The sequence below is a fragment of the Bos javanicus genome, chromosome 13, assembly GCF_032452875.1.
Source record: "Bos javanicus breed banteng chromosome 13, ARS-OSU_banteng_1.0, whole genome shotgun sequence".
Lineage (NCBI taxonomy): Eukaryota > Metazoa > Chordata > Mammalia > Artiodactyla > Bovidae > Bos > Bos javanicus.
Window position 1 is genome coordinate 52,392,368 of NC_083880.1, and position 10,950 is coordinate 52,403,317.

At 49.7% G+C, this 10,950-nt stretch overlaps 2 protein-coding genes across 3 annotated transcripts; both read right to left on the minus strand.

Moving 5' to 3' along the window:
- Window positions 1–279: 279 nt before the first annotated feature.
- TMEM239 (transmembrane protein 239) lies at window positions 280–7,952 on the minus strand. 2 transcript variants are annotated; one of them, XM_061436747.1, is made up of 3 exons: window positions 7,479–7,588; window positions 2,838–7,344; window positions 280–2,597 (listed from the first exon to the last, which is right to left on the minus strand). In XM_061436747.1, the coding sequence occupies exon 2, from the start codon at window positions 7,328–7,330 to the stop codon at window positions 6,875–6,877; it is 456 nt and encodes a 151-aa protein (XP_061292731.1). In that variant the 5' UTR covers window positions 7,331–7,344; window positions 7,479–7,588; the 3' UTR covers window positions 280–2,597; window positions 2,838–6,874. The 2 variants fall into 2 exon arrangements, with proteins under 2 accessions (XP_061292731.1, XP_061292732.1); XM_061436748.1 differs by lacking the exon at window positions 280–2,597 and having other exon boundaries at window positions 6,862–7,409; window positions 7,494–7,952.
- A 98-nt stretch (window positions 7,953–8,050) lies between these two features.
- On the minus strand, window positions 8,051–8,838 carry C13H20orf141 (chromosome 13 C20orf141 homolog). Its single transcript, XM_061436750.1, has 2 exons — window positions 8,401–8,838; window positions 8,051–8,316 (listed from the first exon to the last, which is right to left on the minus strand). Exons 1-2 carry the CDS (start codon window positions 8,664–8,666, stop codon window positions 8,085–8,087), a joined length of 498 nt encoding a protein of 165 aa, XP_061292734.1. The 5' UTR covers window positions 8,667–8,838; the 3' UTR covers window positions 8,051–8,084.
- Window positions 8,839–10,950: the final 2,112 nt, after the last annotated feature.

Below are 10,950 nucleotides of genomic sequence, written 5' to 3' on the forward strand. Positions count from 1 at the left end.
TACTAAAGTTGAACATTTACATTCTCTGTGATTTGACAATTTCACTTCAAGAGATCTGTACATCTAGAAAGATCTACCAAAAAACTTGCACAAGAATATTCATAGAATGTTTTTTCATAGTATCCAAAACTTGGAAACAAGCCAAATGTCCATCAACAAGAGTGAATAAATAGTTTTCCCATGCAATGAGATTGATATAAAGGAAAGCAAAATACTGATAGATGCAAAGATATGGGTAAATCTCACAGATGTAATCCTGAAAGAAGTCAGACACTAGAGTACATTTTGTATGATTTTATTCTGCACAGTTTCAACAATAGGCTGCATAGATTCTGCACAGGTTTCAACAATCTATGCTGATAGAAATCAGAATCGTGATTACCTTTTGAGGGAGTTACTGATTGGGAAAGGGCATGATGGAACTTTCTGGGACAATGGGAAAGTTCTATCTGGGTGGTAGTTATCTGGGTACACACACAAACAGACAAATATGTAAAAATTTATTGAACCCTCAATACTTGTGCATTTATTTGTATGTAAAATGTATGAATTATATGTAAGTTAAGAGGGAGCTAGGGTAGTTCACTGGTGGCTGGTGGACTAGTGGTTAGGATTCTGGGCTTTCACTGCTGTGGCCTGGGTTCAATCCCTGGTCAGGAGATCCTGAAAGCAATGCAGTCCAGCCAAACAAACAAGAAAAACAGGATGTGCTTCTTTCCGGTAGTGGTTTAACATTAAAAGACACCTAAAAATTTAATTCACCACATAAACAGAATAAAGCAGAATAAACAGTCCTTGTCAGTTTAGTTCAGTGACTCAGTCATGTCTGACTCTTTGCAACCCAATGGATTGCAGCATGCCAGGCTTCCCTGTCCATCACCAACTCCTGGAGCTTGCTCAAACTCATGTCCATCGAGTTGGTGATGCCATCCAACCATCTCATCCTTTGTCGTCCCTTCTCCTTCCACCTTCAATCTTTCCCATCATCAGGGTCTTTTCCATTGAGTCGGTTCTTCACATCAGGTGGCCAAAATATTGGAGTTTCAGCTTCAGCATCAGTCCTTCCAATGAATATTCAGGACTGATTTCCTTTAGGATGGACTGGTTGGATCTCCTTGTAATCCAAGGGACTCTCAAGAGTCTTTTCCAAAACCACAGTTCAAAAGCATCAATTCTTTGCCACTCAGCTTTCTTTATAGTCCAACTTTCACATCCATACCTGACTACTGGAAAAACCATAGCTTTGACTAGACCTTTGTTGGCAAGGTAATGTCCCTGTTTTTCAGTATGCTGTCTAGGTTGGTCATAGCTTTTCTTCCAAGGAGAAAGAGTCTTTTAATTTCATGGCTGCAGTGACCATCTGCAGTGATTTGGAGCCCCCCAAAATAAAGTCTGTCACTGTTTTCCCATCTATTTGCCATGAAGTGATGGGACCGGATGCCATAATCTTCGTTTTCTGAATGTTGAGTTTTAAGCCAGCTTTTTCAGTCTCTCACTTTCATCAAGAGGCTCTTTAGTTCTTCTTCCCTTTCTGCCATAAGGGTGGTGTCATCTGCATATCTGAGGTTATTGATATTTCTCCCAGCAATCTTGAGTCCAACTGGTGCCTGGCATTTTGCATTATGTGCTCTGCATATAAGTTAAATAAGCAGGGTGACAATATACAAGCCTTGACATACTCCTTTCCCTATTTGGAACCAGTCTGTTGTTCCACATCTGGTTCTAACTGTTGCTTCTTGACCTGCATACAGATTTCTCAGGAGGCAGGTAAGGTGGTCTCGTATTCCCATCTCTTTGATAATTTTCCACAGTTTGTTGTGATCCACACAGTCAAAGGCTGTGGCGTAGTCAATAATGCAGAAGTAGGTGTTTTTCTGGAACTTTTGTTTTTTCAATGATCCAACGGATGTTGGCAATTTGATCTCTGGTTCTTCTGCCTTTTCTAAATCCAGCTTGAACATCTGGAAGTTCATGGTTCACGTACTGTTGAAGCCTGGCTTGGAGAATTTTGAGCAAAATAGTCCTTGGAGTAGATGCAAAAAAATTTTATCATTCAACCTCCACTCATGATCAAAACTGCTAGCAAACTAGGAATAGAAGGGAATTTGACTTGATAAAGGTGAACTATCAAAACTTGACAGTAATTCTCAATGGTGGAAACTTAGAAGCAGTTCTTTCAAAATCAGAATCCAGTCAACGGTACCAGTGAGCAGCATTTCCATATGTCATTGTCTGTGAATTCCGGCTGGTACAAATCAGAAGTTGAACATGAAGAAAGAGGTCCTATCCTCTTATTTCTGGCTTTTAGACGGAAGTGGTATCTTTGGGCTTAGAGGGCTTTACAACTTTCATATATGTTACAAATATTTTTAAGTATGCAGTATCACATATCAGTTTTAAAACTGTATTTTGGTTAGACATTTGAAGACACAGGCCAGAAAATATGGTAAAAGCTACACCTCTTAAGTTCTTTTATTTTTAAGATGAAAATATCTGAAAGGTAATAGAGATGTTTGCACCGCAGCAAATGACTTGTCCAAAGTGAGCTGATGTACATCTAGATCCTGACGGAACCTCACAAAATACAGCTCTTTATCCTAGGAAGAATGCAAGAATAGGATTAGGACAGCAGTCGGGGACAGTGAAGCTCACGAGATTGGGCCCTTCCTTCTCCAGGATTCTCAGGAGCTCTGCCCTTGTTGTCTCTGGGTTTTTGGCTAGGGAACCTAGGCTAGGGATTTGGGTTAAAGAGATTTTGTAGTCAATGAAGCCGCCACTGTGAAGACAGTGGGCGGGAGAAGCTCCTTCCCGGCCCCAGGATCTACCCGTTCACCCACCGCCCGTTTTAGGACAGGGCCGTGAGACACGTCTCCTCCTCTTCGCTTCCGTCCCACACGCAGCCAAGTCCGACTCTTCGAAATCAGAGCTGGAGGTCTCCGCCAGGGGGCCACGCCTGGCATCTAGTCTGCAGACTATGATTCCGGGGGTGGGGGAGCGGGGGGTGAAGGTGGAGGGAAGGTGTTGATTTACGGGGATAGCTAGCACTTCCCTGCGTGGGTGCCCACAGCCCTCTGATCTCTGGCTAGGTTTGGGATTTTCTTCCCAACATCAGGCCCTTGCTCACTGCACTGCCTCCACGGTCAACGCGCCAGCTTGGAGCTCTCCAGCTGTCGCCCAGACCCCTCTCCGGTGCCCTTGAGCCTATGCGCCCCTTACCCGGCCCCTGCACCTGGGGCAACCTCCCAGAGCAACGTAGCCCCCCCCCCCTTTCTCCTCCCTTCGGGGCCCAGTCGCCCCCTCCCGCCCCTCGGCCCCGGCCCAGGCTCGTGGCCACCGACTGCGAGCACGGTCGCTCTGCTCACCCTCTAGCGCGCGGAGCCGCGTCTGGGTAAGAGCGCCCCCTCCCGGCTCCCCGTAGCTGGTCCAGAGCGGTTCCCTGGCGCCGCCCTGACCCCTTCCAGGGATCCCTCTTTTTCCCACCAGGGTGGTCACTCACACCTCTAGCTGAAGTGGCGCCCGCAGCTTTGTGAGCTCCCTTGACACCGTCCTCTGGGACCCTCCCGCATCCTGGCCGCTCTTACTCATTGCTTCCAGGTCTTTGGGGCAGGAGAAAATCTTACCGGGCGCTCCTGCTCCTAGTCGCCCCCCAGGGTGCGTGTGTGTCGCTGTGGAACCCGTCTCACTTTCTCAAATGCAAGACCCCTCGCGGCTGACACCTCCTCCGCTCCGGTTCTTTATGCTCCACCTGATCGGATTTACTTTTCTGGCCAGGCTACAGAAGTTACTGGATCCCCACCCCTACCCCAACCCCACCTGAGCTCGCTGCGGGGTCGGGCCTCAAAGAAGCCCTGGTGACTGAGGCCTGTGGAACAGCTTTCCTTTCTTGGCCCAAATGGAAAGGCTTAGAACTTCTTTCCAGCATGTTAATTCTCCCCAGGCTTGCATTATTAAGTGATTTAAGTCTAAACGGATGACTTTGTCTACATTTAAAGTAATTTCAAGAATTACGTTTTTCTTTCCTCTCTGCAAGGTTCCTCACTTTCCCTTTACCTGCATACTCCATCCCATTTGCCTGACTCTAGAGTTGGCCATTCCATTCTATTTGTTTATTCTTTTTTAAAAGTGTCTGGTTTTACTGGCATGCGTTTTAAATTTGTGTGAAAAGAATTCTATTATTTCTCGTTCAGCTATTTTTCACTCAATGCTGGGATTTCAAGATCAATCTGTATAACTTCCACCCCTTCTAACTGCTGCCTCATCTCCACAGTGCTCCATTCTCAGACATATCCCTTCAACATATTCCCCCACCTGTAGTGCTTCTCAAACTTCTCCCAGAGTATCCTCTGGGAGTTTTGTTAAAAATGCAGGCTCTGATTCATGACTCCTGGGGTGAGGCCTGGAACTCTACATGTGTAGCCAGTTTCCAGGTGATGCTGATACTGTTGGCTTTGGGACCACACTTTGAGGAGCAAGACCATCTTGGGCCTTTGGGAGAATTTTTCTTGGGTTGCTGTGTGTCACATAGCATTTTGGGTCACAGGCTATGTGTTAATCTAATTTGATAGGTATTGCCCATTTGGTCTCTGGTCTGCCTGTGCCACCCTACCTCACACCAGCAATACAGGAGGGTAGAAGATATTTGTTTACATGGTGAAGGGAAGAAGGCTTTCTCCTTGCTCCTGCCAAAATCCTGCTCCTCAGTGTGTCTGGTTTGGGCCAAAACCTCCTCTCTCAATTAGAATGGTTCCAAGGCTCCAGAGTGATATCCCTGGCCAACAATGCACAGCCAAGTTAGCGAGGGGCCCAAGATTGGCATCCAGGCTTCATCTCTGACAGGAGCTTAAACAATGGGCACTGAGAAGCCCTGGGGTCTTTAGTGAGGTTGTATTTCCTCCATTGCTTTCTCTTTAGTAGCCTGTCAGGCTGGACTAGGACTCAGACAACCTGACCTTACCATAGGCAAGTAGCTATCCTGTGCCTGACTTCTCATCTCTAAAATGGAATAGTGATAATAGCATAGCTACAGTTTGTGGTGTGAGGAGTCAGTCCAGGAATTTTGCCCACATACCAGATGCCCCATGGGTGCCCCAGGACAGGTATGCTTGCCTGTATTTTAACCAACAGAAAAATTAAGTTCAAGAAGGGTTAGCAATTTTTGCCAAAGCTGTGGGACTGGAAAGTGCAGTGCTGGGATTCAAGCCCAGCTTGAGCTAATACACCAGAGCCCATGCTAGCTATGACGCTTTGCCACTTCCATGGCCTGCCTTGCCCTTGCTACCAGGCCATATTTCAGGGAGAACAGGAAGGAAAAAGGAAGGAAGGACTGTGTCTCGGGTTTCAGGAGCTGATGCTGAAGGCATCTGATCAGTGGCACACAGGGTTATGAAACTCCACAGCGAATGGGTTTTAGCAAAAATGAACATGGGTTCTAGGGGCTGGTTCACAGGGCTTGAGTATTTAGGTGGCCAGAGAGGAGGCTTTTAGTTGAGGGATACAGGAGTGAGGGTTTTAGGGTGATGTATGTAGTGGGATCAAGTCTGGCTAGGAATTGGAGAGGGTCAGGGACTAAGTGGAGGCCTGGAGTGGGGTGAGGGTCAGGTGGGTGGGTCTTACCTATCATGTGTCTTACTTGTAGTGACTAATCACTCACTGTTTTGTCTGGAGGGTTGGCTGAGATGTGAAAAGCCAGCATCCTGGGCATCGAGGGATGCCACCTTCCAAGGCTCTCCTGGTGTTGTAAACAGCTTGTCGGGTTGGTTTTAGAAACCCCTGGGCTATGTTTTCCGCACTCACATGGCTGTGCAAGCCATCTCCCGGCACCAAGCCCCACCGAGCATTTCACAGTCAGAAGAGTTCAACACCTGCATATTTTGAGATTTCATGGCATACGACCTTTTACCTCTTGTTCACACTCATCCATCCTCCGTTTACCATTGTAGGGTCCAAACTGTATCCAGGACAGAACATTTCTCTGAAGGCCTAGAGAAGCTTTCTGCTCTTTAGAGTTCCATACAATAGCTTACAATTTTCTGGTCTTTACAAAGTACTTCACACACCGATATTATTGCCTTTGACTCACAGCAACTCCATGACAGGACCCACTTCATACCAAGGCTCAAAAGAATTAATTGGCCAAGGTCACACACTGCATAGGTGGGTGAAATGGGATTTCTTGTTTGTTTTTCCATAGCAAACCTCAGGAGTCTTAAAGAGTAAGCTCTCCCTGGGAAACTCACTGTGTTGGTTGGCTCATTTCCCAGACTTGGGGATGTGGACGAGGCAGGAGGTAGGAAGTCTAGGGAGCGGGGAATGCTTGGGCAGAAACATCTGGAAGGTGAAAGCTGAGGTCTCATGAGGATTCTGGCTAGCCCTCTCTCAGCTACATTTCTGTCATTGAGCCCTTTCTAGAGCCTGGGCAAGTGAAAAGAGGCGGTTGGTGGGGGAAATGGTAAATACAGGTAGAAGTTGCTATGAGTCTAACGCTGAGACAGTTGAGCAGCTGCAAGAAAAAGATACTGCCAGCTGCTAAAGGGGCCCCAGTAGCATCAGCACATGCACGTGGAAACTCTTGATGGCTTGGCCACGCTCTGCTCCTGGCTGAGCCTTCTGCCCTAACATCTCTTCTCAAAATTTCTGGCCTTCCACACCAAGTACCTGCAGCATCAGCTTGAGGGAGGTGCCCAGAGGTCAGGCCAGTCTATATCCTGCCAGTTCCAGCAATATCACCCATGTCCCGCCCAGTCCCAGCTAGAGACTGTAGGTTGGGGGCCTGCTGACACAGAAAGGCCCTGGTCCCACTGCCCTCCCTTTCCCCTGGGCCTCAGGCCCTAGGCCAGGGCTCAACAGACACAAGCAGCGGGATGGGGTTGCCCTTCTATTGGTCTAAGTCCTGAGCGTTGCCTGGGTGAGACATGGAGGTGAGGAGGCCCACGAGGCTCAGTAGTGTGGAAAACAGCAGCAGGAAGGAGGCAGTGAAGAGCAGCGCAGGGAGGGCACTGAGCAGCAGCAGCAGGACAGCCGGCAGCAGATGGCGCCACACCGCAGCCGCCACGGGCCACAGGGAGCTCAGGAGGTGGGAGCCGGTGGTGAAGAGCGCGTGACACAGCATCAGGGCCAGCAGCAGGTAGAGGACCCCCTCCAGACCCCACAGCACACGCTGCAGTGGCTGCCGCCAGCCAGATGTAGTCCACCACTGGGTCCAGCTCGGGGGCACGTGACACATGCACCAGCGCACCCAGCCCTCCCGAGAGACCCAGGCTGACCAGGGCACCGCACGCTGCGGCCCCTCACCGGCCCCGATGGCATCTGTCTCCATTCGTAGCTGCTGCATCGTGGTTGGTGCACCTAGGGAGAGGGCCAGGCCAGCTGCAGGAGCAGCCCTGGAGATGCCTGGGACCTCAGGGCAGGTGTGGGTGCAGAGGGATCAGGAGGGAGCAGCATGGGTGTGGTGGGGCTTTGAACTGGGGCCTGGGTCTTACCTCCGGGCAGAGCCACCTAAGTCATGTTGCTTCCTGCCGCACCCAGGACAGCCTGGCAGCCAGAGTTGAGCCCCCACTCTCAGTGCCCCCACCCTCCCCAGAGGAGCCCTATTATGACCTGGATCAGGGTGGGGGCCAGCCAAGAGAGGGACCATTGCTGGGTGTGAGGTTTACCTGAGCCTCTCTCGTGGACCCTTCAGGCTTTAGGGGAGCCTGGTGAGCCCACAGATGTAGTCTGTCACGTTTTCTTGTGGAAAGCCCTCTTTGGAGCCCTCCCTTCCCTGCTGGCCTGTATCCAGCCCTGCTTCACTCTTTTAATTCTTTCAAGAGAAGTTCTCTAGAATCACAGAGGAGGCCAGAATAGCCTCCCCCAACCTACAGGTTCTGAGATGGCTCCATACCCTGCACTGGGCTCCCTGTCCCTTATCTCACATTTTACTGATGCCCTCAGACTCAGACTTAGGTATCCACTGTCCACATTGTGAGGCCAGAGGTCCCCCAAGATGCAGGCTGGGGGATAAAGGAGTATCCTCCCACCTTCCCAACCTAGGGTGGAGGAAAGGAAGCCTGAGGAAACAGCATGGCCAGTGTATTTCCGGAGGACACTCAAGTCCAAGGATGAAGGCAAAAAGCAAGGGCAAGCAGGGTCAAGGGCACACCGCAGGCTCCCAGGAGCAACCCCGCGCCCAGGCACAGCAGCAACAGAGCCTCCTGGAGGCTGAGTCGTCCTGCGACTGCCACCGCGGGTGGAGCCTCCTGCTGTTCCGGACCCTCACCGGCCCCCTGACTCTGGCCTCTTGTGAGATGTGTGTGCTGTGACCAGGTGGGACCTGCAGGCCTGTGGAGAGAAAGGGCGGCAGCTGGGTTTGGGGAGGCTGATGGTTTGCTCACCTGCCCAACCTGTAGGCTGCAGTCCACTTACCGGTGGAGCATGTCGAAGGCCAGGAAGCTGACCAGTAGCAGCAGCAGCAGCAAGGCTGGGCCAGTTGTGGAAAAGATGGCCCGAATTGTCAGCCCCAGTGCCCCCAGTCCAAGGACACTATCCAGGACCTGGGCCCTGCTAGGGCCCCAGGGGGACACACACGGACCCACTGGACTAGCTGATCCCTCCCCTGCACCCATGCCCCTGGGAGGGCCTGGGGTAGGAGAAACAGCAGCTTCGGGCCTGGGTAAGCAGAGGTGGGTCATGGAGGAAGGTGGAGGTTACAGGAAGGACTAGTGCTGGGCGAGAGGAGGAGTGGGAGCGTGGGAGGGGGTGGTGGCAGACCTCAAGGGTAGGCTCAGGCAGTGGGGAGTTGGACTGTTTAGGAATCTCCCCCTCCTCACACGCCCACTCACCAAACCCTCCTCACCTCCTCCCACTTTGGTCAGTCATTCTGGTTGGTTGGGCAGCTGGAGCATTGTGACCTATTGCCAGGTGGGGTCCTGGGGTAAGCGGGGTGGGGTGGGGTGGGGTCGGGGTTGCTAATGCTGGCCCTGGCCTCATAATTAGCTGGTGGTGTAGCCAGAAGGAGGTCTGACATTCAAGAGCTAAGACTCATCCTCTTATCTTTGCTAATTCTCCACCCAAGGGGTCTGTGGGGATCTGAGTTGCCAGGAGGCATTGTAACCCCATCACCACCTGGGCAGCTGACCAAGAAAGGAAGAGCCACTTTCTTTATCTCACAGGTTCCCAGGACTAGGTGTCCAGGGGCAAGTCGCTCAACCTGTCTGTCCCCAGTTCTTTCCCTTGAGAGCAAGGTGATGCCTGTGGGCATTCATGTGGGGGATTATTCAGAATTTCAATCCTGGAATGCACAGATAGACTCTGCCAGGAAGCAACCTGAGGCTTTCTGGAATGGGGTAACCACATGACCTGCTAAATGGGAGTGGGGCAGGAGGGGCTGTTTAGGTGTTAGAAGCAATGTGGTTTGTGGGAGGTGTTCTGGATACTGGCATTCCAGAAATGGCACAGAGAATGTGACTGTGAGAGGGCTACAACATAGTAACCCCAAAATTGGAGGTTAAGGTTACCCTCCAAGAATGAAATTAAGAAGAATGAACATGTATAAAGGGACTGATCTGGAAAAGAAACCTGTCTCTAACTGGTAATCTGTAAATGGTTACAGAGGTTCCAACACATTTCAGTTTAGTGACTTGAGAGGCAAGAGTGAAAATGGGTCATAATCAAGAGAACTTAATCCTTGTTCTCATATCATATTTTGAAGGTAAACTGATGGAGGTAGGGGTAGAGGGACAGTGGCCATACAGCCCCTAGGAGAGGAGGAGACACAGCAAGCGTCTCGCTGCATATCTGTCTCCAGGGGACTCTGTTCAAAGATTCAAGCCTAGTGACCTTGACATATTTGGTGATGGTGGGCTCAACAACGATACAGCCAATGCCACCACCCCTGGGACCTTTCATTGGTTGCGTTTTTCTGAGTCAGCCCCAAACAATAAAGCAATGCCCACAAAATTTTGAAGAAAATTATTTACAACTTAGTAGATTTGGAGAAGGCAATGGCACCCCACTCCAGAACTCTTGCCTGGAAAATCCCATGGACGGAGGAGCCTGGTAGGCTGCAGTCCATGGGGTCGCTAAGAGTTGGACACAACTGAGCGACTTCACTTTCACTTTTCCTTCATTTGGAGAAGGAAGTGGCAACCCACTCCAGTGTTCATGCCTGGAGAATCCCAGGGATGGGGGAGCCTGGTGGGCTGCCATCTATGGGGTCACACAGAGTTGGGCACGACTGAAGCGACTTAGCAGCAGCAGCAGCGGTAGCATATATCTGTCTACATGATTATTAAGTATGAGGGTAAAGACATTTTTGGGCTTCCCTGGTGGCTCATAGGGTAAAAGCATCTGTCTACAATGCAGGAGACCTGGGTTCGATCCCTGGGTTGGGAAGATCCCCTGGAGAAGGAAATGATAACCCACTCCAGTACTCTTGCCTGGAAAATCCCATGGACTGAGAAGCCTGGTAGGCTACAGTCCATGGGGTCGCAAAGAGTCGGACACCACTGAGTGACTTCACTTCACTTCACTTCAAAGACATTTTAATCCAAACAAGTTCTCAAAAACTTGACCTTGCATACACTCTTTCTTAGAAAGCTACTGGAGGATGTGCTTCAGAAAAATAATGAACTAAACTAGGAAAGAAGTGAGGCTAAACACAGGAAAGGGATGATGAGAAAGACCTGGGATGTCAGCAACGTTTCCAGATAAAGAAAGCAAGTAACCCCAGCCTAGAATCAAAAGATAGATACTCCAGGAGGGATGTCTCTAGAAGAAAATAAAACTGATTATCTGCTGTTTTTAGACATATGCAAAATATTTAGTTCATTTGGAAGCTTTGGGATTGAATTAACTAGTGTATTAAAAACCAAGCAAATGATAAAATAATTGCTAAATCCAGGGAATACAAAAAATTGAACAATAATCATGATCATAATATAAGAACTGAATATTGAATCTAGTGATTCAGCTCTT

What these genes read in the sequence shown, in the direction of transcription:
- C13H20orf141 (XM_061436750.1), bottom strand. Translation starts at nt 8,666, where the DNA reads ATGACCCACCTCTGCTTACCCAGGCCCGAAGCTGCTGTTTCTCCTACC. An exon ending in GCCTTCGACATGCTCCACCG is followed by an intron (nt 8,317 to 8,400) that starts GTAAGTGGACTG and finishes TTCTCTCCACAG; the next exon opens with GCCTGCAGGTCCCACCTGGT.
- TMEM239 (XM_061436748.1), bottom strand. Translation starts at nt 7,633, where the DNA reads ATGGTCCCTCTCTTGGCTGGCCCCCACCCTGATCCAGGTCATAATAGG. An exon ending in AGGAAGCAACATGACTTAGG is followed by an intron (nt 7,410 to 7,493) that starts TGGCTCTGCCCG and finishes CCTCTGCACCCA; the next exon opens with CACCTGCCCTGAGGTCCCAG.